At 40.2% G+C, this 26,740-nt stretch overlaps 3 protein-coding genes and 1 non-coding gene across 5 annotated transcripts in view; 1 reads left to right on the top strand and 3 right to left on the bottom strand.

Annotated features, from left to right (window-relative positions):
• PDCD11 (programmed cell death 11) overlaps positions 1–4,728 on the bottom strand; it is a 43,445-nt gene extending 38,717 nt beyond the window's left edge. For both annotated transcript variants that reach the window (XM_043925515.1, XM_043925516.1), the window contains exons 1-4: positions 4,601–4,728; positions 2,653–2,765; positions 1,567–1,698; positions 430–597 (exon numbers count right to left, since the gene is read on the bottom strand). In XM_043925515.1, the coding sequence (XP_043781450.1) occupies positions 430–597; positions 1,567–1,698; positions 2,653–2,754 (402 nt within the window). In that variant the 5' untranslated portion in view covers positions 2,755–2,765; positions 4,601–4,728. The remainder of the gene's footprint in view (positions 1–429; positions 598–1,566; positions 1,699–2,652; positions 2,766–4,600) is intronic.
• Positions 4,729–4,797: 69 nt separating this feature from the next.
• On the top strand, positions 4,798–10,314 carry ATP5MK (ATP synthase membrane subunit k). Its single transcript, XM_043926292.1, has 4 exons — positions 4,798–4,941; positions 8,267–8,362; positions 8,453–8,545; positions 10,211–10,314. The coding sequence occupies exons 2-3, from the start codon at positions 8,276–8,278 to the stop codon at positions 8,540–8,542; spliced, it is 177 nt and encodes a 58-aa protein (XP_043782227.1). The 5' UTR covers positions 4,798–4,941; positions 8,267–8,275; the 3' UTR covers positions 8,543–8,545; positions 10,211–10,314.
• On the bottom strand, positions 10,299–25,381 carry TAF5 (TATA-box binding protein associated factor 5). Its single transcript, XM_043926290.1, has 11 exons — positions 24,792–25,381; positions 22,313–22,550; positions 17,965–18,280; positions 17,046–17,209; positions 16,801–16,936; positions 15,951–16,071; positions 15,073–15,202; positions 13,761–13,925; positions 12,028–12,205; positions 11,662–11,839; positions 10,299–11,354 (listed from the first exon to the last, which is right to left on the bottom strand). The coding sequence occupies exons 1-11, from the start codon at positions 25,348–25,350 to the stop codon at positions 11,137–11,139; spliced, it is 2,403 nt and encodes an 800-aa protein (XP_043782225.1). The 5' UTR covers positions 25,351–25,381; the 3' UTR covers positions 10,299–11,136.
• LOC122709705 lies at positions 12,980–13,083 on the bottom strand. The gene has a single exon (XR_006345679.1). It is a non-coding gene; the product is annotated as a U6 spliceosomal RNA (small nuclear RNA).
• Positions 25,382–26,740: the final 1,359 nt, after the last annotated feature.

Raw genomic sequence — 26,740 nt, 5'->3', positions numbered from 1 at the left:
TCTACATATCACCCACCTCAATGAGAGCATTTCAAGGGCTTCCAATTGATTCCAGAAAAACCAATCCTTAACATGGTCTAGTCTCCACCCAGCCCTCTAGCCCCATCTCACACCACTCTCCCTGCTCTCTGTTTTAGTCACACCGGCCATCTTCTGCTACATATCAGGCTCCTTCTGCCTGAACTCCCTTCCTTCCTTCTCCAGCCTACCCTCATCCTTCACATTCAGCTCAGGTATCCCTTCCTCGGGCAAGTCTTCCAGGTTCCCTGGCTTAAGTGAAAGTCGCCTTATTAAAAAAATTTTAAAAACCTAAAAATAAATTCTCTAGATAAACTCTCTTGGTATCTTGTACCTTTCCTTCTTAGCACTTAGCAAAGCTGTCATCTTACATCTTACTCCAGTTACAGATTTAATCCAGGTTTCCCTTACCTGCAGGGGTTCTTCTTGCGCCACCTGCTCATTCAGCTTTTCAGTGTAAGCATCACAGATTTCAGTCACTTGCACACACCCTTGGAGGCCGTTGGGGAGACTAATCACCAGTTCTAGTTCATTTACCTCTTTCACGCAACCCAAAATCCGCATCCCCTCACACAGGGACTAGAAGAGAAAGAGTGAATTATGTACAAGAGGGAAGAGAACAATGAATAGGGAGGTAGGGAGGTGGGGAGGTGGGGGAATCTGGCTTCTAACCCTAACTCTGACATAAAAAAGCTACAAGAGAAACATACGTGTATATATCATACACCCGTCATATTTCTGACTGAGCACCATTAAAGTTTGAAATGATACCACTGTGTTTACAGCATGAGGGTGTTGGAGGGCACGCTCGCCTTTTCCTTTATTCCAAGCAACCTAAGCTCAAATGCCTGGGAGGCAACACAAGGCAGAACACAGGCCAGGGGAGACTATGGAAGTCCGGCATGTGTGTGCCAGGTCTAAAGGGCACAAACACTATTCAGCAATGTGTGGCTACAAATATGAGGGAGTGCATACTTGTATTATCAGCACTTTCAAGTTTCTATAAGAAGCCAGAAATCACATTCTTAATGTAAAATTTTTAAGTTTTCTAATGTTGGCATCAACTTTTTTTTAAGTAGCACACAGGAGGAACAAAATACTTCTGCAGGCTGGAAGTATCTTTCCCTTCACTATCTACATCCATGTGTATCTTTCCCTTCACTATCATTTGGCTTTTTCTTTTTTATAACTAAAGTATCAGAGTTACCTAAAAATTTAAGGGACATAAAAAGGCTGCTTCACTTCTCTGAGGTAAGTTTCCACATCTGTGAAATGAAAGGGGAGAATCAGAATGACTGTTAAGGGTATTGTCAATTCTAACCTATGAATTTACTAAAACACAAGTTCCGTGACAGCATCAGCAGGATGAGGGACTTAGCTGCTAAAAAGAAAAAGAACACACGATCCATGATCACAGGCATTGACAAAACTGGAATAGAGACAGAAGATATATATACATGTATATATACGCAAAGAATGAAGGAAAAATGGGAAGAGGAAAGAAAGAAGAACACATCAGAGTTTGTTCAAAACCAAACATTGACAAACCTCCACATTAAGGATTTCAAACTTCTCTCTGACAAACTTGCTGCTTTCTCTGGTTTCAACTTTCAACTTTTTTGTTTTTGCTGGCTCTTTCTGGATCTTTTTCCTTTTGGTAGATTCCTCTTCAGTAGAAATCTAAAGTGGGGGAGGGAGGAGGAAAAGATCCAAAAAAATAAAAAGTAGCTTATCCAGGCCTTTCCCTTCAATTTCAGTTCATCTGTCACCCTGTTTTGTCACCCTTCTACTCCACCCCACTCCCAACTGTTCTTTAATTCCTGTCTCGTGGCCAGTCTCCCATCCTGACACCAATTCTCCCTGTGACGACAATCTGAGCTCTATTCTAAAAGCCTCTTCCCTTCTGTGTTCTTCCTCCCTAGACAGGGATGGACACGGGGGTTCCCCACTGGGAGAAGCAATTTGGAAGAGTGCATGAAAATAAAAAAGGTAGAGTCACAAAGATCTCCACCATAACAAGCTGTGTGGTTTCAGCTGAATTATATAACCTCTCTGGGCCTCAGTTTCCCACCATGGAATGGTGATCTCTGCTTCACAATACAGTTGTAAAGATTACATAAAATAGACCTATTCATACAATTGAACGTTAGTTCTGGTCCCGCTAGCATTTGGAGCACAACCTACTTTAGGTGAAGATTTTAAACTCTAATGCAAATCATGATCATTTTACAGAGCCTCATTCAAACCTCATTCAAACTGTTTTCTCCCCATCCTTAATCAACATGGTAAGTTTCTGAGAATGAGAAACAGGGAATTCCCTGGCAGTCCAGTGGTTAGGACTCTGCACGTTCACTGCTGATGGTGCAGATTCGATTCCTGGTCAGGACACTAAAATCCCACAGGCCTCCCGGTGTGGCCAAAAAAAGAAAGAAAAAACGGCATTGAAAACTTATATAATAAATGCCACTCATGCTTTAAAAGATATAGCCTTGTGGTGGGATGGACTCTTTAACAAGTTAAATTTATAAAAATAGACTTCAACAAGAATCCTATCTGGAAAACAAGGCTCATTCTCCAGAAGGACACTAGAGAGAAAGTGTTCTGTGAGTCTTTCCAAAAAAGCACACCACTTACGTCAAACAAGTTGTCTTGTTCAACTGATCGCTGCAAAGTTTTTTCTGATTTGTGGGTCTTTCTTGTACCCCCGCGGGGGAAGCTTTCTTCCATGGCTGCCATGTTTGAGTGTCCTAAAAACAATGCAAAAAGTTGGTAATATGTACTTCAGTGTCAAGGCTGTGATCGATGGGCAAGAGACAGAGCCTTCTAGCACCAGTGTGCTAGACAGCATTCAGGACTAAGAAATGGATGGTTTGATGCCAGGCAACAGATAATTCATAATTCATCTTTCCAAAGGTCTTTGCTTCAAAACCACACATTCACATATTTTTCTCCAGTAAGTTATACTTTCAATGGAGCATCATTAAGCAGCTTCAGTTAAGTCACAGATACTCTGACTACATAACCCCCTACCTTCAAAGAATACGCACACTTCTAAGATAAAACAATTCTGCAAATAATCTAAAATACAGATCAGGTTATAAGCTATCAAAAAGGAGGTAGAAAATAACGAGGCTTCAGCAGAGGAGGAAGCCTTCCTTAAAAAGATGCTGCATGTTTGAGTTGCATGTTAAAAGATGAAAATGATTTTGACAGATGAAAAGGGGAAAGCAGAATGAATATGAGAAAAAGCATGGAGACAGGAAAAACCAATTATTCTGAGCACCAATACGTCTGTCAAATTGCTCACAAAGACTTCCCTGCTGGTCTAGTGGTTAACGATCCTCCTGGCAATGCAGGGGACACCATTTTGAGCCCTGGATCCAGGAAAATTCCACATCCCATGAACAACTAAGTCCATGCATTACAACTACTGAAGCCGCAGCACTGCAGAGCCTGTTCTCCACAATAAGAGAAGCCACCGCAATGAGAAGCCCCTGCTCGCCACAACTAGAGAAAGCCTGCAGAAACAAAGACTCAGTGCAGCCAAATAAATAATACATAATTTAAAAAATATTTAAAACTGCTCATAAGCTTGCTCGTCTTTCTTTGAAGAACTGTCCAACTAGATTACAAGGTAAATAAAGCATAATAATTGGAATTAAATTTTAAAAGACAGGTTGAGCTCTCTGTGTCAGATCTTTCATTGGGTGTGAGTAAATTAACTTTTACTTGGGCAAGTTAGACCCTTAAGAAAAGGAAAACACAGAACAGTAACCCAAACATATATATACTGCAGGCTATAGCCTGGACAAGGAGACAGGAATGAAGCTTCGAAGGTAAACCGACTGCGTGCTAAGCCGCTTTGGTTCTGTCCGACTCTTCGCGACTCTACAGACTGTAGCCCGCTATGCTCCTGGGTTCATGGGATTCTCCAGGCAAGAATCCGGAATGGGCTGCCATTTCGTCCTTCAAGGGAATCTTCCCAACCCAGGGATCGAACCTGCCTCTCTTATGTTTCCTGCACTGGCAGGCGGGTTCTTTACCGTTAGCGCCACAAGGAGATAGAACTGAAGGAAGGTACACACCGGGTAGGATTCAACTGCAGTACAATAGAGAAATAACGAGAGCCAGAACTAGGTTTAAGTGAGAACAGGAGGAGGGATTGGTTCTGAGAGACACTTGGGAATAGTACTGTGGAAGAGGTGAGGACCTAGAGGGAGCCTAGGAAGGAGTTGGAATAAGGAATGAATGTATTTCGTTAAAAAAAAAAAAAACCAAAACAGGACAAAGCAATGCGGTCTAGTTTACTAGGAATTTGACCCTTAATTTCACTTCACAGAAGAGGAAACTGAAACTTCAAAGAGTAAAGTGACCCTGCGACAAAGGGATCTGAGCTACTTCCTAGGAACATAACCTGACGTTACAGGGACCACTCCAGCAGAGCCGGCTTCTGAGGTTGAATGCGGTGGCCTAACCACTCACCCGGCACTGCGGGTGCATGGCAGGGATCCAAAGCAGCTAGTCCTGGGACAGACCTGGAAGCCACGAAGTTTCCACCCTTGTCGCTTTTTCCCCCACTCACCAGCCCAGGGACGCCAGCACTTCTACTTCAGAGGCCGCGCCACTGTAATCACACACGCGGAGACTGGTACACCCGCAGCCTAACGCTGCTCTTCCGGAAGCGTGGGCGGGCTCAATGCCCTATTTCCGTTACTATACTGGATCCAGTTCAACAGGGAGGGGGAGGAGATTTAGAGACAGGAAACGGAAGGGCGGGGCTTATAAAGGTAGCCAATCGACGCAGAGGCCCTAACACATCAGGCCCGTTTAACGTGTGAGGGGGAGGTGGTGTCTTCCGGCGGGGTCGAGGGGCAGCAGCGTACGGTGAAGGACGTAGGCTGTGGAGTTTGAACCCCTTGAAAGGTGAGTGTGGAGGGGAACATGGATTTAGACCACGCGCCTCCGCTTTGTGGGGCCGGCCTGGAGTCAGATTGTCTCCTGGTCCGGGCACACCGCGAGGCCTTCGCTTTGGTGGGGGCTGGCGGAGAGTGGTGGTAAATAGAAAAGGAATTAGAGAAAATGAAGGCCGGGCGTGAGTGTTCGGACAGTGATTGGGAAGCCTCGGCGCGAGGCTCCTAAAGGCCCTTAGAATGTATTTTGCAGTGGAGAAAAGGAAGCCCGCAGGGAAGGGAGGCCCCTCCAAGGTCACTCAGTGACGTATTATTGGATCAGAACGGACTTATGACCCCACCTCTCGTCTTAGTAACCTCTCTTCCACAGTATGCCCAAAGCAGTTTGTTTCCACTGAGCTATGCTTAGGAAGCTGTCCAGCCAGGTCTCCTTTAGCTGCGCTGCAGCCTTTGTCCGGCGAGAGTGAGTGTGGCCCGGCCCCGGGTAAGCGGGTTAGATATCTGTCTGTGTTCGGTCGGCGGGAAGCCCTTTCACTAATAGTAGCTAGAACAGAGAGCTATAAACTCCTTGTACCAGAGGCAGCTTCTGGTACCTGAGCGGCTGTCTCTTGTGTTTGCCTCTTTTCCCGCGAGATCTCACCATTTCGGGTAGGTGTCCGGTCAGACCCACCAGCAATACCGAAAAACAGAAAGCGAGGGTAGTGGGTCACTTTTGGCCTTTTCTGAAGTGCCCATTTTACAGGTGATCTAGAGAGGCATGTAAAGATTAATTATATTTAAAAGTAGTTCGCCGCGCAATTAGAAACAAGCGAAGACCCCATGGCTTAGACTTTGCCATAGGCTACAGTTTAACAATTAGTACGGTTCTGTTTAATCTTAGGTATTTTTCATTCATGTCTTTCTAAACTAATGTATAACTCAAAAGGAAAGCAAGTTTCGGTTTAATTATTCCACAAAGTACACTTAACACAAGGATTCCTGATCTTTGTCCAAAAGTAACCTGAAGTTTGCTTGAGGATACTAACCGAAGTGCTTACTGGCTTTGCTGCAGTTGTTCAGCGGCAGCATCTCACTTCCCCTTCCATCTCAGTGTTTTTCGGATCTCGACTAAATTGCCGCTAGTAAACTGTGCCTTCCCCTACAGTCAGAATTAGTCCTCTGTGGAATATTGCAGACATCAGCCTTCCTTCTGTATTGTATAGAGGGAGATTTAAGGCACCTTAAGATTGTTTCAGTTGGATACCACATTCTTTGGAAAATGTTTGTTAGACACAAGTTAGTGGGAATTAAGCCCTTGTTTTCTGTAGGATTTTTCCTAGAAACCTGCTTGATACTGTTAAGGATCCAAAAATCAGTCCTGAAGATGAATGGGAAAGCATGTCTTTAATAAGTTTACTAAAACCTTTAATATAAAAGCCATATTATAAAATTTTCTTTTAATGGAGATTTTCCTACTTGGACTGGACTGGCCAAGGCCTCTAAGGTGACCCAAGGAAGTTTGGAATCCTCCATTGCTGCAAGAACCTTCTTGAAACTGTTCACAATTAAGGTCATTTGTCAAGGTTTTCATTGCCAATTCTATGCTTGTGAATGCCCTTGAAGGCCTTTGAATGGCAAACTGTAGAGTGCCGGTTTCCATAGCAGCAACTTCCTCACAGGTTTCCCCTGAGTCTATCTCATCATCAAGAGTCGGCTGAGTCACTGCCACTGCCTACCAATCTCGACCGGACCTCGACCGGCTCGTCTATATTGCCAATCGACTCGGCGTGGCGTCGGTCGTGGTAGATAGGCGGTCATACAGACGAGTTTTCGAGTGTTGCTCTGGTGACCTTTGATGTGCCTTTATAAAAGAAATACATGCCTTTGTGAAATGCATAGGCTCTATAGATGTAATCCCCTTTTCAAGCCTGCTGTATATTCGAGGGTTTTTTCCCCCCTATATAATTACTAATAAGGGTTTGGTTTTCTGTTACTGCAGTGTTTTTCAAACTTTAACATACATCGGAATCACCTAGACTGCATATTAAAACAGATTGCTGGGCCCCAGTTTCTGATTCAAAAGGCCTAAGAATTTGCATTTCCATTAAGTTTCCATGGATGCTGACAGTGTAGGAACCAAACTTTGAGAACCTTCGATATGCTCTATAATGCCCAGAAATAGGAACTTTTAATATTTAATATTGCAAGGGGACATCTTTTCATGTCTGTATTTAAAGATCTCCATGCATTGTTTCCTTCCATGGGAACATCATTTATCAGTTTCCTGTAAATGCACTTGTAGTTATTTCCATAAACTGTATTTCAGTTACCATCCTTGAACCATACTACATATTTCCACTTTGTAATGTTTCTATATAAGGATAAATTCCTGGTGAACAAATTGAACCAACTAGATAAAAGGATAAACTGTACCCTGTCATAATTCAGTAGATATTACAGAATTGCATTTTAGGAAGGTTGTACTCACTCCAGTTTACACTCCCTCCAGGCAGCAGAGAGACTGCTTATTTTCCCACATTCCCGCTACTGCTGCTTATTATGATAAATTTATCTTTGCAGTCTGATGGTTAAATATTTGTCTCATTTCATATTTCCTTCACTGATCATGAGGTTGATTATCTGTGTTTCTTCAGCCACCTTTGTATTTTCCCTTCCCTAAGATGATTAAAATGTTTGCCCATGTTTTCTTCAGATATTTTGGTTTTACTTTTTACCTTTACATGTTTTCATCTGTTTTTGCTGTAAAGAGTAAGGATTTCAGCTTCCCCTCCACCACCAATAGTTAGTATGTATTAATTCCATTTGGTAATAAATAATCCTGTCTCCTCCCCATGGAGGTCCTAAATTATTTATAGGAAAAACTGTAAAAAGTGGTGTTGCAAGGTGAGCTATTCAGTTAGTTGTTTTGGTTGTTAACCCTCTGAGAGACTGAAAAGTATCACAAGCTCCAACTTTCAACTAGTCTTAAAACTGATGGAATTCCATGTACAGTGTGCTATGATATATAGATAGAGCCAGGAATGAAAACATCATCCTATTTTGGGTCAGAAGATGGAATTAGAGACTACTGTGTTCTGTGTGTTATTTGATGTACATTCTGGAATGTTGTGTGATAGCAACCAAGACAAAAGTCCTCCTTCCAAATTCTTAGCAATGTTTTTTCCACCATTTTGCTACTGATTTGTTGGGTGAGGCATACATAAAATTTACAATATTTATATGCAATATGTATATGTATATGCTAATATACAATACTTATATGACTTTAATTAAAAAAAAAATTTTTTATTTTAAATAGCATCCAAACCAATTTGTTGCCTTCTTTCTTTTTTTAAAAGATTGAAATCATGGCAGGTCCAGAAGCTGATGCCCAGTTCCATTTCACTGGTATCAAAAAATATTTCAACTCTTACACTCTCACAGGGAGAATGAATGTAAGTATTAATGATACCTTTAAGTAGTTATGTTTTAGAATAATATAGATGTGACAACAACTCTTGTTTGCTTTTTCCTTTCTTTTTTAGTGTGTGCTGGCCACATACGGAAGTATTGCTTTGATAGTCTTATACTTCAAGTTAAGGTCTAAGAAAACTCCAGCTGTGAAAGCAACATAAACAGTAAGGAGATAACATTTAAAACTTTATGACTTTGCCATTTTGATGTTAGGGTTCCCCTCCCCCACACTATAAAAGTTATACTGTTGTCATTGTTCAAAATTTTATTACATTCAAAAAAAAAGAAAAATATTGTCCATGTCTCCATCACCCTGACAATTTTTGTTAATATCTCAGTTTAGCTCTTTTTTATTGTATTTGTTTGGTTTCCAATGGCTATGATCCATCTGTAATTTTGCTTTATAACATGTATGTTCTCTATAAATTTGAATGCATGGGTGCTCATGGATATATGATTTATTTTATACAGATCTGTTTCCTACTAGAATTTTTTAAAATATAAATAACATTACAATGAATGATTTTGAGCAAGAAGTGTTTATACATGATTGTTCTCCTAATTAAGTGCCTTCTGAAAGGATTGTGGGACACCTAGCTTTCTCTCTCTCTTCCCCACCCACCCCCTGCAGTGTTAAATAATGTCAGTTTCTTTTTTTTTTTTTTTTTAATTTTTTTTATTAGTTGGAGGATAATGTCAGTTTCTAACAGTTTGATGAGTAAAAAATTTTTTTTGTGAAGTTGTATATTTTTTCCATTTGATTACCATTTGTATTTTTAACAGTCTCTGTGTTTTTATTTATTTGGGACTTTCTTTTTGTAAAGATCCTCTCTTTCTTGTATAAGCTCTTTTTGTAATTTTTTTGGTAGTAATTATTTTTTTGGTAGTAATTATTAACCAGCCTTTTGAATCAGTTGCAAATGCATCTTGCTTTCAATTTTTTTTGCAATTCTGTCACCTAGACTTCATTTTCTTCTTAGTGCAACCCAACGCCCATTTGCCCTTGCTTGTATAAGTATTTTGTTGGCAGTAGACAATGTACAGAAAACCCAAAACCTAGATTTTATCTACTGTAGCTTTCCATGACAGAAAATTTTCTCCTCTGCTCTTAAGACCTTTTCCAGTCCCAAAATTATTGACAGTAGCGGACTGACTGCATAGCCCAAAATGCAGTGGTCCTTGGTTTTTTCCTGACAAACAGGTAGTTTTTTTGCCCAATTTTTCATACTATGTGTGCGCTTAGTCACTCAGTTGTGTCCGACTCTTTGCGACCCCAGAGACCGTAGCCCACCAGGCTCCTGTTCCTGGGATTCTCCAGGCAAGGATACTGGAGTGGATTCTTTCCATCTGAGCCACAAGGGAACCCCAGTTTTTCATATTAGGTACCTCCTTACTCTGTTTTTATAATGGGGATACTACCATCCTCCCTCCTTTCTACTATTTAAACTATTACTTTATTGGGGCCAGGGTGGGGCAGATGCTACTGGGTTGGCAAAAAAGTCCATTCAGTTTTCCCCATAAGCCAGAAAACTCTGAGAACAAACTTTTTGGTCAGTCCAGTATCTTATATACTAGGCTTTTACAACAATGTATATTTTGGATCATACTGAATTATTGACAGCTCTTTCGTTAAAGGTGGGAGTTTTAGATTAAATTGTTGAAAGCTGAGAGACAGCTAAATTTGGGGGAGGTAATGACTCCTTTGAAAATCTAATGAATTTGCATTCAATTTCAGGGAGGTTCATGGATAGTCTTTTACTAATAATTACTGAGTCTTAAAAGCAGAATTGAACACGTTTGTGTCTAAACTATTTTTGCTTTGTTTATAGGATTCTGAACTGTACATTATCTGTTAAGTTCCCATACCTGAAGAAGCTAATGTCAACTCATCATGTGATACTCAATTTATACAATAAATTATGAACCTGGAAAAGCTGGTTGTCTTTATTTACAAGATATCAAAAATATAAAAACTGTACAAAATGCAACAAAGGCAAAAAACTGGCAGTAACTTGGTCTAAATCTTTTAGTTTTCCAAAGCAAGGCTCAGTACTGGAGGTAAGCAACTGAAATGTCTGACTTCAAGTGTACTAGGTTGTATGTAGCCATTTTAGCTGAAGTAGAACATGGAAGTTAATTTCACCTGGTTTATAGAGTGTTTGGGTGCACTCAATCCAACAGGTATAGATTCAGATGTCAGTGGATGGTTGTACTTCATCTATTTCTCAGAAAGGAATTGTAGTTCATCTTAGCCAGTTAATGTACATTCCACTAATCATGAGCCAAGCAAAAATGTTAGTGGATCATATAACATAGTACTTGAGTGCCATACAGTAACTACATTTTTACAGCAGAAACATACATGCTCATGGAATTCTTCAGCTAAAATTCAATATGGTATTATATTACTCAATTTGAATCTTGAAGCAGGATGAATTATTGAAATCAATTGATTTTTTTAAACATAATAAATTAAAATAGCATTTGAACAGAAAATGCATAGTTTCCACACAATCCAAAGCACCATGAATGTCCCCTCCACAAACATAATACCTCTTATTCAACTAACGGAAATTAGTTAAATGTGGTTGCTATAGAAACGTGGAACTGTCCTGTACAGATTTTCTAAGCAGCATACTTCCAGATCCATATAGACAAAACATTCTTTGTAGCTTAAATATTAATCACTGAGGTATTTGCTTTTAGTCTCCCTTTTTCAAACAGTAGTTTCCAAAGGTCTTTTAATACCGATGGTTTATTGAGGACTGTAAGCTCCTGCAGCTAGAACCAAGTTTCTTCGAGTAAAATGGAGGTGTACAACTGGTGTTGATTTGGTCATATATGTTCCCAACAATAATTCCTGTGAATTCTCGGGTAAATTTATATGCCCTGTGGCTGTAGTAAAGTCATCAGTCTCTACATCTTCAAATGCTTTGACAGCATCCCATAACCGTACTGTATTATCCATTGAACCTAAGAGGAAATCAAAAGGAAACCATTTAGTAGAATCTGCCATATTTAAATTTCTGACATGTCAAGTATGCTTTATGCATTTACATTTCTGGTAAAAGAAATCTGAACTTAACAACTCTGTTCCCTCTAAAGAATTTCAAGCAGTAGCTTAACCTGAGAAGTCAATATACATGTAGGTAGCAGTCCTGAATCATACTAAGGGGAAGCAAAATCCAAAATAGGACTTAATTTTGCAATTGTCAACATTCAGTGCTTCCTTTAAATATACAATTGACCCTTAACCACAAAGCCAGTTCTAGTCATTTACCTGATGCCAAAATTTCACCATCTCTACTAAATCTAAGTGAACAGACTGTATCAGTGTGTCCTTTTAATTCTCCAACCATCAAGCCATGTCCAATATCCCAAAGGAGTACTCTGCCATCTGTTGCTCCTGTAGCTAGGAATCTCCCATTGGGAGAAAATGTCAAGGAATGAATTGGTCCCTAAAAAAAAGTACATAGCAAGAATCAAAAGTAAGGTTAAAAATACCCAAGAAAATGAGACAAAAGAACTATTTAACAGAGTGGAGTGGTGTGGACAGTATCTTTAAAATGTATGTCACTAGTTAATTTTTAAACTATTTTTAATCTCAAAAGAACCTTGTGTGCTGGAATAATGAAAGTTAAAATACCTTGTGTCCAGTGAAGATCCTTACACAGTTCCCATTCAGGACATCCCAGAGCCGCACAGTTCTGTCTGCAGAGCCCGTAGCAACATAATTAGAATTTGGATGGAATCTGGTACAATTCACATCAGCAAGATGGCCAGCAAATATCCGTAAAGGCTGATAGTGATCTGTAGCCCAGAGCCTTTTTAAAAAATTGTTGAAAACACAAGGTAATTAGTAGCTAACTCTGAAATACCAAGTTCTATCCAAAATACAGAAACAACGACGTGAAATATTAGCTGTAAGTGGGTCCCCCTCACTAGTTTACCTGAGGGAAAGGAGGATGGAATGACTTAGAGACTAAGCTTTTTTTTTTTTTAAAGCTATGCCATGCAGCTTGTGGGATCTTGGTTCCCCAACCAGGGATTTAACTGGTGCCCTCAGCAGTGAAAACACTAAGTCCTAACCACTGGACTACCAGGAATTCCCTAAACATTCTTTTTCTTTCCATTAAAAAAATTTTGAGGTATGGTTGCTTTACAATGGTGTGTTATTTTCTTACTTTACAATATTGTAGTGGTTTTTGCCATACATTGACATGAATCAGCCATGGATTTACATGTGTTCCCCATCCTGAAACTCCCTCCCACGTCCCTCCCCATCCCATCCCTCTGGGTCATCCCAGTGCACCAGCCCTGAGCACTTGTCTCATGCATCCAACCTGGACTGGTGATCTGTTTCACACTTGATAATATACATGTTTCAATGCTATTCTCTCAGATCATCCCACCTTTGCCTTCTCGCATAGAATCCAAAAGTCTGTTCTATACATCTGTGTCTCTTTTTCTGTCTTGCATATAGGGTTATGTTACCATCTTTCTAAATTCCATATATATGCGTTAGTCTACTGTATTGGTGTTAATCTTTCTGGCTTCACTCTGTATAATGGGCTCCAGTTTCATCCATCTCAGAACTGAAAAATATGGAACACCTCACTAATTTGCGTGTCATCCTTGTGCAGGGGCCATGCTAACCTCTGTATCGTTCCAATTTTAGTATATGTGCTGCCGAAGCGAGCACCCTAAACATTCTTAAAACTAATTTAACATGGTCCAAAAATTTTTTAATTCTATAATCCTTTAGTTCTCTGTATGTACACTCTCCAATCCAACTCCTAGTCTAACTCAAAGTATTTTTCCCTAGTTTTGGCTACCATGTGATGGTTTACTCACTAAGTTGTGTCCGACTCTTTGCAGCCCCATAGACTGGAGCCACCAGGCTATTCTGCGTGGGATTTCCCAAGCAAGAATACTGGAGTGGGTTGCCACTTCCTTCTCCAAGGGATCTTCCCAACCCAGGCATCAAACCCGGGTCTCTGGCATTGCAGGCAGATTCTTTACTGATTGAGCCACCAGGGAAGCCCCTAGTTGGGGGGCTACCACAAATAATTTCAAGCCCACGATACCTCATCCTGAACTTTTAAAGATATGACAGGGAAATAAAAGGGCTCAAAGTGGCTGCAAAAGACAAAGTTTAGCATCCACTTGGCGAAGGGGAAGGCATGGACTCTTGGTGTAGACATGATTGCAGACACAGAAATATTTCTGTCCCAAATTAGTTTTCAGATTACCTACAAATACTGACATTCTCAAAAAGCTGATAATAACAGAAGTGAAAATAAGTGGAGTTTGTAATTCCCAACAAGAAACCATTCTGTTCGTTGAACAGGCCCAGTCCTAAGCTCATAATGTTCTTACCGAGCTACTCTGTCATGGCCCCCTGATACAAAATAATATCCATATGGAGAAAACTGTGTGTCCCACACTGGATAGTTGTGTCCTTTATATCCCACCAAGCAAGTAAATGTTTGAAGACTCCACAATCTAACAGTTCCATCCTCTGAAGAGGAAAGCAGGTAGTTCCTGAGAAAAGAGAAGGTAATATATTTGATTCCTAGAATAACTTAGGTACCTGTCCAGTTTCTCTGCACATTTGTATATGTTAAATATAGGTAACTGACTACTACATCTCAGTTTTAATTTATGCCTGAAATTCACAGTGAATAACAAGAGTTGAAAGTACTGTTAGCCATGACACTACATCTACTGAGCACCTACTGAATAAGCTTAGGTTTTTTTTTTTTAAACTATCTATTAAGAAATTCACAGTTCTTTGGAAAACGAAAAACAAAAAAAAAACCAAGAGGTAATGACAAAAAGTATCGTTAAATAAGGTCACCTGAAAAAGGCTTCTAAGAAATATGTCACTTAAAATCAGTAATTTTTCACTTTAAAATGGAGTTGCTATTTTCATACCCTATACAAAGCTGGGTGAAAAGCTTTCAAAAGTAAACTACTCAGAAAGTACTATGGTTTTCAGTGAAATGAGAAGTTTCCCTCAAGTATAAATGTACCATCTGACTAAACCCTATAAAAAACAAAAATCTTCATTCTCAAAGTTTCATAAAGATGAAAATCTTTATGAAAGATTTTGGACTGAAAGCAGTAAGATATAGATGGTATTACAAAAAACAAAAAAATACCCTCCCCACATTGCTATAGAATGTTAAGAGATCATGAAAAATAGACAAACATTTTTGTGGGTTTCCAATTCCCTTATCAGTATTAGTTCTTTTAATTATACAAAGATAAATCTTCAGTTGATAGGTAACATGCCTTTAATATCAGGAATCTGTTGGATTTTGGAGATGACAGAAGACAGCAGTAGCCACCAAACACATAGCAGGAACCCAAAGAAGCAATTCAACCCCTACTGGAATTACACAAAACTAAAGCTAGTTTTTATAACCAGCAAACCCTGAAGTTATGCATCCTGATTTTGTAAATTTAGCTACTATACACCAGTACCCCAAGATGAATTAGCAGAGGGCAAAATTCCAAAAGATAAAGAATGACAGGCAACCATGGGATTTTTCTAAAAGTATTTTCCCCAACATTTGCATAATGTTTCTAGTTGTTAACTTTCACATAACATATATATATTTCATATAATTTTCATTTAATCTCAATGTAATACAGCAGTATTTAATTCTTATAGTTTGTCTTTTACCTATCTGGACTGAAGCTGGCTCCATACACGGGACCACTGTGACCATACAAGATCTTCAACTCACTTGCTGTTTTCTCATCCATGATTCTTTCTAAGACATCATCAGATTCTTTATCTATGAGGCTAAGATCTAAAATGATCCAGAAATATTACTTTTTAAAAATATATTCATTAAAACAATTTAAGGCAATTATTTCATTTATCAGAGTTTAGGAGAAGAACTAACATTTGAACTGTTCCTCCTATTTATCAACCACTATGCTAATGCCTTTAAATTAGGTGCTATCATTTCAGTGTATAAGAGAAGAAAGTGAGGTTCAGAACAGTTAATAACATACCAAAGTGTACACAGCTACTTAGTCTTGGAACTAGGGCTGAAACTCAATTTATCCACTATATCACAATGTTTCACAAAATAAAACTATAGAAATATTAAAATAAACTATTGAGAATGTGTTATCTTGTTTAAACAAAACAACTAGCAAGAAACTTTAAAATATAACCCTGATCTTAGTTCATTTTAGCCATTTTTATGGCTAAAACAGAGAAGTACTCTCCCAGTATTTGAAGACTTTTTTTTTTTTTTAATTTACAAACAATCATAAAATGTTAGATTTTTAAGTTCAGGGAGTTTTCTAGCCTAATGCCCTCATTCTACAGATGATAAAACTGAGGACCAGAGAAATTAAGTCAGTCCAGCACCCGTCTCCTGATTGCCACTCCAAATACACTTTTCACTGTTGGGAATGTTGTTAACAATTTGACTTAAAGTAAAATCAAGTGAAATTCTGCTAAGATCACAATGTCCTGGTATATTCCATAGAATAAAGATTGGTGTAAACTAATGAGTTTATATCCTGACAGGTCATCTCAGTTACCTGCGGCTTGTTTGACACTACGAAGCTTTTTAGGTGTCACAGACCACACTCTGACAGTTGAATCTGCAAAACCTCCAGCAATCAAACTAGAATCATCAGTGACATCCACTGCAGTGAGGCCCTGCCAATTAAAAAATACATACTAAACAATACTGTTTTAGGGGAAAAAAATTATAATCACATCTAAGAGAACACATAATGACAGGTATTTTTCTTCACATAAAAGATCATTTGAGATTTCATTCTCTTTTGAAATTCACTGTTCAAATACACTTATATTGAGAACATGTCATAATTTACTTTTTGCCCTCCAAATCTGGAATGCATATACAAACCAAGTGTTTTTTTTTTTTTAGTTTTATTTTTTAATTGGAGGAAAATTACAATATTGTGTTGGTTTCTGCCGTACAGTGCAAATCAGCCATAATTATAGTACAAAGTATATCTAATTATTTTTGTAATTTACTAAATAAATCTTCAGCAGTCTATTATAAAAAGTCTATAAGGATATAAAGAATTCTTAATAAAAAATTTAAGTAAGTACTTAAGTTCAAGAGAGACGAACCACATAGCTTCCTCCTTTTTCAAAGGTTAGCAGAATTCTGATCAGTGAAACAAAGGACACATACAAACAAGATTCTGGTACCAACAAGTTGCTGAAGGTCTTTTAAACATTGTCTTCTATCTATTCTGATCAATGTCTAATTCTCCTTTTCTAACTGCCATCTTTAAAGTTTAAATAAGAAAACTCCATTTTAGTTAAGACATCTAAGCTACTTTTAATGGTTAATCACCATTTTCCATGACTCTCCCAATTTTCTCCCAGAAACTACCCAATTATTTTACCAACCTGGTAAGCATTGAGGAATGTATAGAAACAAATGGAAGGTAAACAATCTGGCCCCAGGCGTACTCGTTTTGTGGTTTCTTTCATATTCATTATCTTATCCAATTTATCTGAATCTTTCAACTCAGGAAGAGGGATTCTGTGAAAGAAAAACAAACTGGAAATTACTCTGAATATTAAAAAAAACTGGAACCATCTATAACATCGTCTTACACTTCCACACGTGTTCCTGAGGTTTTTTCCCTCACCTGTTTTGAGGTGGAGCATTGGGATCTTGTTTTTTACTTTTGGATCCAATACTATCTTTTTTAGGCTTCTTTTTTTTAGGTTTTCCTTCTTCATTTTCTCCTTCTTCATCCTCATCATCCAAAGGCACCTCAATTTCTGGCTCTTTTAATAAGCCAAAAAATACCTACAAGTCAAGAGAGTCAATTTTTTAAAATTACTTTTTTGTTTATTGATACATCTTTTTAATATCTTGATAGGAATTACAATTATAATATGGTCATTTATATCCTGAAACTGATTCTGTACTTATCTACCCAATAGCCAGTCTCTCCTTCTTCCTTACTGACAGAACCCTGATTTTGTTGGAGCAGCAGAATGCTCAGTTAAAATCATTTCTGTTCCCAGGCTCCCTCGCAGCTGAGAATGGCCATATCATATCATTCTTGCCAATAGATGTATACACAAAAATACTGGGTGGTGTTTTAGAAATACTGTTTTCGTCATAAGAAGGGAGATTCAGCAGGTATATCCTCCCCCTTCTACCTTCCTGGAATACAGCTGCAAAGTTGGAGCTGCTATAGCCACCTGTGAACACAATGAAGAAAGCCACATTCTGAAGGTGGCATAGCAGAAAGTAAAAGGAGCCAGGGTCCCTGATGGCATTGTGGAGTTCTCACACCAGCCTAGGAGGGCCTTCCTCTTTAATTCATTTTATGTGAGGAAAAAAAAACCTTATGTGTTTCAGTCAGTATAATCAGGGTTCTGTTAAATGCAACCATTCTCAAATCCTCACTAATATATACATCATCCTTAGAACATGAAACTTAGTATACAGTGTAAAATTATCCCCAAACTAGCTGTAAGAAAAACGTGTAAATTATGTAGATGGAAATGCAACAAGTTTTCATAATCTGCATTACATAGTTCTTATTCCCATACCTTTGATTTGTTTGCCTCTCGTTTAGCCTCTCCTGCCAAACTTCCCACCATCGCATCTATCTGTTGCTTACTACGCGGCATCCCATCAAAGATGTCAATGTAGAGGTGCTCCTGAACTATGTTCCATATCTGATTGTTCTGTTTCTCCTGAAGATGCCTCTTCAAGAGTTGGTACGAGTCTCGGGAAATACGCAGAACAAATTTACTTGTTCGAAAATCCAACATGGTCTCATTCCCTTTCATGTGTTCCTTTTTGGTAAGACTAGATAATACTCGTAGGTCATCCTGGTAATAACATTCCTGATCTCCATGGAACCTGTTTCAGTGATTTTAAAAAGGCATTTTTCAATGTAATCATTAAGGGATCTGCCTCTCCCCCATATATTTATAAACATCCCAGAATACTTTCAACGTAGTAGTTTGAATAATCCTGGACTAAGTTGTAGAATCAGAAGTAACACAATTCAAAATGATTACAATTCAGCTCTGAATTCATCCTAAAAATGATCAAGTTAATTCTCTAGTGAAATGCATCATAAACATTTTAAGGGAATTTGAAATAAACACCATAGATGAATGAAAGATAAGATATCCACCACTGGTGGACAGTCACATTTGAATGCCACCATTGGCAGAGATTTGAAAATGTTAGAATCTTATGTTCTCTCAAAACCCACTTTTTAAAACTTTTTATTATGGGAAATTTCAAACACATACTAAAGTAGAAACTGATATAATAAACTCAACATACCTATCACTCAGCCTCTCAACAATAATCAGTGCATGACATTCTCACAAAACTCATCATTTTTAGTGATTTCTTATATTCTTAACATTAGATATAAATATTAAACATTAGTACTTTAATAACATGACTAAAGAACAAGAATATGTTGATATCAAAGAGTGAGCACTCCCATTTACTCACCATTACCAAGACAATTATATAAAGATTCCAGCTTTGGTACCAACTGCTAAATTTAAATGTACTTTTGTTTCTACAAATCTTAATTATTCTAATAATATAAAATGTAAAAATCATATAGTAACATTCACAAAGAGCAGCAAACAATGCAAAAACATTTAGAAAACAAACGATTAAAGATATTAGGACTTTAGCTCTGACACATAGCCAATAGATTCCTAATCTGTTACCTGTGTTAGCCTAGCATGACTCATCAAGATATGAATTATGAGTTTCTAAGATGTGAACAAAATTAGAAATCTCAGCCTCTTAATTTTTCTATTAGTCTCTGCCGATAACCTCATCTGAGCACGGGGTGCTGGCAAGGGCTGCGACTGTTCATGACAAGGACACACGGAGTCAGTCCCTATGACATCCCAGCTCCCTAGGTGAGGAGATGGCTACACTGGAAGAGGAAGAGGCTTTTTGAGGACAATTCACGCACGCCTGCCAAGCCGCTTCAGTCATGCCCAACTCTCTGCAACGCTATGGACTGCCACCCGCCAGGCTCCTCTGTTCATGGGATTCCCCAAGCAAGAATACCAGAGTGGGTTGCCATGCCCTCCTCCAGGGTATCTTCCCTACCCAGGGATCGAACCAGCATCTCATATCTCCTGCACTGGCAAGATGGGTTCTTTACCACTAGCACTACCTGGGAAGCCCTTCTGATGACAGTACTGTAAGAAAAATTACCTTAGAGATTCTGTCACCATCAGCCTTAATATTTTCTTTCAAAAACACGGAGCTACACAATGTCATGTGACAGCCTGGATGGGAGGGGACTTTGGATACATGTATACATATGACTGAATCCCTTCATTGTTCACCTGAAACTATCACAACATTGTTTGCTAATCGACTATACCCCAATACAAAATAAAAAGTTAAAAAAAAAAACCAAAACACTGAGCTATCAAACATTTGCTTTCTATACCTTCTATTAGGCATTGTAGAATAAGAATGAACATAACACACAGAAGCCAGGAATCCTGGCTTCTATTATTCCTCTATTACCACTACCTGTGTTACCTGACAAGTCCTAGCTTCTGGGTCTACTGCTTGAAATAAAGAGCTCTCATTCAAACTGTTGAGCACACCTCCACCTTAAACACTCCTTTTCTCTGGCTTCCATAACTCGGCACTCTCCTGGTTTTCTTTCTGCTTCTCTGGCCTCTCCTTTCATCTCTCTTCTACATGGTAGTCTCTTCTACTCTTTTTATTAATCTTCTCCTCCAAATGTTGGGAGTTCCCTGAGGTGCAGGTCTAGCCCTCCCGTTGACTTATTTCTATTTCATACTCCTTCCTAGACAATCTTGGATTCCGTGGTGCCACAGACAGTAAAGAATCTGCAATGTGGGAAACCCAGTTTCAATCCCTGGGTCAGAAAGATCCCCTGGAAAAGGAAATGGTGACCCACTCCAGTATTCTTGCCTGGGAAATCCCATAGACAGAGGAGTCTGGCAGGCTATAGTCCCTGGGGTTGTAAAGAGTCAGACATGACTGAGTGACTAACACTTTCAATCCTATCCACCAATATTGCACACAACTCCAATTTATGGCTCTAGCCTCTACCTCTCCTCTAAGCCCAGAGACTTATATATCCTCCATCTATCAACCTGACATCTCTTAAATGAGTCAAAGGCATAAACAAATCTGAACTCAAGATTATTCCACAACCTGACAAACCCTGCCCTCTTCCAGGGTTTTCTATCTAAGTGAAGAGCGTCCCTATCCAGCTAAGGGAGCCAGATACCCAGGGATTATCAATTACACTTTTATCCACCTTACACCTGTATCTAATTCTTCACCAAGTGCTTCACAAATATGTCTACTGCCCTTCACCAACACTATCACACCCAGTCCAGTGTTTCTCAACATGGGTGCTACTAGTATTGGGGGCAGAACAATTCTTTGCTAAGCGTGACTACCTGTACATATTGGAACTTTTGGTATCCCTAAGATACCTGATCCTCCAGTCAAGTCGATACAACAACCAAAAAAATACCTCCAGTTTCAAATAGCCAGGAAGGAGGAATAATATTACCCTCAGTTGAGAACCACTACAATAACTTCCAAAATGATCGCTCTATAATCACTTCATCCCCCCAATCACCTGTTCTCCCCCCGCATAAAGATCCTTTCAAAATGTAAAATCTAATAAAGTATGGTCCTTCAACAACTTCTGTAGCAAAAATGTCTGTCCGCAGGTATTCATTTTTTTCTTTCTTCCTCCACAATAAAACACTGGAATACCAGCTGAGCACACAGACATCTAGGTAAAGACCATATTTCCTACCTCTCTTGGCCAAGACTAATGCCATAAAAAAGGGAGAAATACATGCAACTTCCAGGAGGGATGTGTGCCCTCCCTGCCGACTCTAACACTGATATGATTTCTTAGAGCTGGAGAGTCACCTTGCACCACAGGTGGAAACTGCATGACAAGGATGTCAGTGCTACATGATCAAGAAATAATCAAGGACTCCATACCAGTCCTACAAGTGCCTTTCTTCATGAGAGAGAAATAGACTTTTATTATACTCAAGTCTCTATTGTTTTGGGTTCTAGTCACTCTCCACGTAATCTAATCTTAACACAGCTTCATACTGCTCTTAGTAGTAGTAGCAGTGTGTGCATGCTCAGTCATGTCCAACTCTTTGCAACCCCGTGGACTATAGCACACCAGGACCTCTGTCCATATGATTTTCCAGGCAAGAATACTGGAGTGGGTTGCCATTTCCTCCTCCAGGAGATCCTCCTGACCCAGGGATTAAACCCGTGTCTCCTGTGTCTCCTGCATTGCAGGTGAATTCTTTACTGCTCTTAAAATAAAAGCAAAAATAAATTTTTATTCAGGCAGCTATTGTTGGATTTTTCAGTGACTCTCAGCCAAATCTAATCCTATCCAATATGACCAACTACTGATCTTAGGGTAAACAAAGACCCTCAACACGGCCTAAGAACCTGCCTGTTCCAGCTGCTAACTAATCATCAAGCTTCGTGTAGTACCAAACCCCACTCCCCATGCTCTGCTCCAGCCACACGAGCCTTCTTTCATCTCGGTGCCTACCATGATCCTTCCTGCCACAGGACTGTCACACAAGTTTCTCCCTTTTCTCTTCCTCTGGTTAACTCCTCTCCAACCTTCAGATCCTATCTCAAGCATCACCTCTAGGAGCCTTTCCTGACTTCAACAAGATCAAACCCTCCATCTTAGGTTTAGGAGAGGCACCAGGTAACCTCTCCTTCATAAAGTGTTTTTCGAGTTGCAATCTGACATTTGTGTAGTTACAGATGTGTATACACATTCTGCATGTGTATATATATATATATATATATAGCTATATATACATTTTTTTTATAAACACATATAAATTCACATACTTCTCAAAGAATGATTTTGCTTCATTCTCATGTTGATTGTAGACTAGTTCCAAATACATGTGTACAAATAGGGGGTAAAAGAGTTGGGACAGTTCTGCCCGATGGCAGTCCAAGGAACATTCAATGAAGTGTTTCAGTCCGCTATAGTATTCTTCATACATCGTGGGGTCTCCCTGTTGGCTGTAGGCTGACAGCACAGCACTGACATCCGGCTGGTCTTCCACAGCTACACTTCCAACTGTTTAAAAAATGAAAGATAACTTCAAGAAAATGACCTGACAAGCACCAAGAGACTAAGGCTGTTCTGTTAAGGTCCAGAACTGTTTCTCAGCTGTTTGTCCCTCTCCTCTCAAATACTCTTCCCTGACACGATCACAAAAATCTTTTAATGGGATTCAGTTTGGTTCAGTTACCCAACCAACACGCCTTCAGTTTGTCCACATCTTAAAATAAAAATTTTCAAATCAACAGCAGGACGATTCAGCATTTTTCCTAGAGATACCCTATTTTAAAAACAAATTTTATAAAACATGGTATGTGCAAATCAAACAACGGTATTACTCTTCTTTCAAGGCTCAGTGCAAATGGCACTCACCACCACCAAGCCATGCCCTGGAGTAACATTCCCAGCTCTCTGAGCTACCGGAGTATTTTTTTTTTTAACCTGAGTATTTTATAACTTTTCAGCAACACATCCTATCCTGTGTTACCTTCACGTATGTACATCTATCACTCCCTATAAAATACAACCATGTAAATGGTGGGAAGAACTTGCCTTTTATATTTCCAAAAGATAAATCTATTTTATATGCGTAAAACAATTTCCACAACCACCATTTCAAGGCAAAAAGCATGAGTATTTATTTGTAATATTTCAATACCAAACAATGATACATCTGTCAATCAAATGAGTGTTTGTGGGAAATTTTTTTAAGTTGCGATTACAGTACTGTTATGCTCTTTACTGCACAAATTTTCAGTTTTTTTGGTTACTATGATGGCCTCTTTTCCTTTCTACTGGTTTCTGAGTTACAATCTGAAGGTCAAGTTTCTAAAGAGATGAGAGATTATAGCAAAATAATCAACAACATAATTCATCCATCTTACAGTTCATTCACAAAATTCAGATTCAAAAAAGATTCCTCTCAATCACATTTGTACACATTTCTACTTATGGGTTACAGTGCTTCCTAGTCATACTTCACTCCTGGCAATGCTGCCAAGATTAGATCTCATAAACACAGGTTAATTTGGCAAGAGGCTCTACAATGGGTAATTTAATTCAATAAACATTTTTTACTGGCTCAGGATCACCTTTGAAACTTTATGTTGTGTATGGCTTTTACTGCATGGACTTTGTGACAACAGTTGCTGAAAAAAAAGGGGAAGGGGAAGAAGAAGCCTCAGGTGTCAGGGATAGGTACTTGGCATAAACTTGTCAGTGCCAGACATTTTACATATATATGATGATAACCCATTTAATAGAAGGAAAAAAACTCTCAAGCTTAGGAAGAGTAACAATCAGCATCCCACAAGTAAAAGCAACTGAGACAGAAACTGAAGTCCAATACCTGTTCCTAAATGAATGGTTCTCAAACCTTGCCATACATCAATATCTCTTGGAAGCATTTTTTTTTAATCCTTACAATATTTATTTATCTTTGGCTGCGTTGGATCTTAGCAGCGGCTCCGAGGATTTTTCCTTGCCGCATGCGGGCTCAGTAGTTGCAGAGCTCGTGGGCCTAGTTGCCCCACGCTTGAGGGATCTTGGTTCCCTACCACGTTCCCACGTCCCCTGCGTTGGAAAGCAGATTCTTAACCACTGGACCACCAGGGAAGTCCCTGAAGCATTTATTTGAAAATGCAGATTCCCAGACTCCACCTGCACAGGATCTGATTCACTAAGTCTGAAGTGATGCCCAGGAATCTGCATTCCTCTAAAAGATTTAACACCAATGGTATTTAGCCTATATTTTGAAAAAGACTGGCTACACTATGTACCATCACTCTCTGGCTGTGTGGTCCAAAGCAAATACCTTGGCCTTTCTCGGTCTGGTTTCTCATCTCTAAAATAGAAGTACTGTCTACCTCACAGTGGAGCTGTGAAAATTAAGATAAACAACATAAAATATTTATAGTAAAATTACGCTAGTACAAATAATGTTGCTGCATCCCTGTCCAAAGCGCAAGAGCCCAAATAAGAAAAACCAAAAGACTGAAAGTTCCCGCCTCTCCTCGCCCACCGTCCCCATACATCCTTGGGCTCAATAGCTCTCCACAGCCTCTCGCTGGAACTGACAGCTCGGAAGAGGGTTTGACTGCGCAGCCGGCGCACTAGGGAAAGGGGCGGGCATGTGGCCCTAGAGGCGGGCCCAGGAAATTCAAAACAAGCCCGCAGAGGTGCAGGCCTGCCAGCCTCTGCCTTCCCGGCTCACTCCCCGCCGTGCCGGTCCTGCCTACCCGGGACCCAGCGGCTCACCTTTACCCGGAGCCACAGAACCTGTCGCTAAGCCCGAGACGGCGGCGGACCCCGAAGCGCAGCTGACCGGAGGATCCGGGGCCGAAGGGCCGGGCGCCGAGGCAGTGACCCGGCTAAGAAGCGCGCTAGCCGTCTCAGCGCCGGCGCTGTCCGCCTCTCCCGGGGCTCCGGAGCCCGCCACTGCCTCCTCCAGCAGCCGGGCCTCACGGCGCAGCGCTTCTTCGGCCTCGCGGAGGTTGCTCTGCCGCAGAAACTGCAGCACGGCGAGCAGAGTCTGTCGGTCGTGGGGAGCGCTGGCCTCCGGAGCAGCGGCGGGCACCGGGGCCGCCCCCGCCGGTGCAACGGCGGAGACAGCCACCGAGGGTTTGGGGGTCCCACCATCCCCGCCGGCCGACGACGCCGCCGCAACGTTCCCGCCGCCGCCGTTGGGGCCGCTGTTGGTTGTGCCGCCGCAACCCTCGCCAGCGCCGTCCCCCGCCTGCGGAGGTAGCAGCGTCGGCGGTCCCTCAGGCTCTAACTTGACCGCCACCTCCGTCTGCTCCTCTGCCAGCGCCGCCATCTTGCGGCTGAGCCACCTCGCGCCGTCAAGCGTGATTGCGTTTTCGCCACATGGAGGGCGGGGAGGAGCATTTTACGACAACTCTGGAGGGCAATTTACGGCAGTAGGAGGGGCGATAAAGAAGGAGAAAAAGGAATCGCAGCAAGAGCAACTTTCAAAAGTGAGTGACAAAAAGGCAGGAAGTGGAACGTGGGGACAGCCTCTTGCATTCGCCGGATAATAGTTAGGTTTGTTGCAGACCAGCTATTTTTCAGGCACTGCGATGGACGTTTTACATTATGTGACGTTTAATTCAGCAGTCATATAAGGTACCGTTATTCTCACGATACAGATGACTCAATCAAGACCTAAAGACATTTTAAAAATGCCAAAGTCACGCAGGAGGAAAGTGTCAAGATTCGAAACCAGGTCTTTAACTTAAAAGCATATATCATTTACCAGACGGAAGCTTCTGAGTTACTGGTAATGTTTATATTTTTTTCTGGATGGCGGTTACTTTTCTTTTTCCCATTTATGCCTTATAAAAATTAATTGGAAAAAAAATTAATTGGGCTGCAAGCTCACGTTTTGTGAACCTTACAGCATATATGTTATACTTCAATAAAAAGTTTTTAAGGACCTGAATTTTGTGATTGTGAAATGGGTATATGCTGTATTCGTGCTATATTATCCCTTATTACAAGTAGGCCGCATTTTAAGTGTATATTTTAAAACAGTATGTGCCATTTTGCAACATGCTTCATAGGTTTAAAAGCCCTGCTGCATGTATGAGGACTTCAATTGTGGCCCAGACGGTGAAGAATCTGCGCTGCATATTTGATTTCCTTTGAACCTCACAACGTTATGAGATAGGTGCAGACAAGAAAAGTGAACCTGGGACGTGGGGAAGATAGAGTTATGTGAGGATTAAATAAGATCATGTATATATGATAATTAATACACAATAGTTAGAGTCCATGTGGTTGCAAAGAGTCGGTCACCGCTGGGCTACTGAACTGAACTAAACACATAATAAATAACTTGATTATTTTTACTGAACTTTAAGCGGTGTTCTGCAAATGTTTGGTTAGAAAGTCTAATCATGACATTCATGGTGATCTCAAGACTGAAATATAAAACTAATGGAATTTGACATAATGTAAGATTATGAAGACCCTGATGCTGGGAGGGATTGGGGGCAGAAGGGGACGACAGAAGATGAGATGGCTGGATGGCATCACCGACTCGATGGACATGAGTTTGAGTAAACTCCAGGAGTTGGTGATGGACAGGGAGGCCTGGTGTGCTGCGATTCATGGGGTTGCAAAGAGTAGGACACACACACACACACACACACAAAAAGAGTAGGACACGACTGAGTGACTGAACTGAACTGAACTGAAGATTATGA

The sequence above is a fragment of the Cervus elaphus genome, chromosome 15, assembly GCF_910594005.1.
Source record: "Cervus elaphus chromosome 15, mCerEla1.1, whole genome shotgun sequence".
In the NCBI taxonomy this organism is placed as follows: domain Eukaryota; kingdom Metazoa; phylum Chordata; class Mammalia; order Artiodactyla; family Cervidae; genus Cervus; species Cervus elaphus.
The sequence above is the reverse complement of the archived record's forward strand: the minus strand, read 5'-3'. Positions and strand labels throughout refer to the sequence as shown.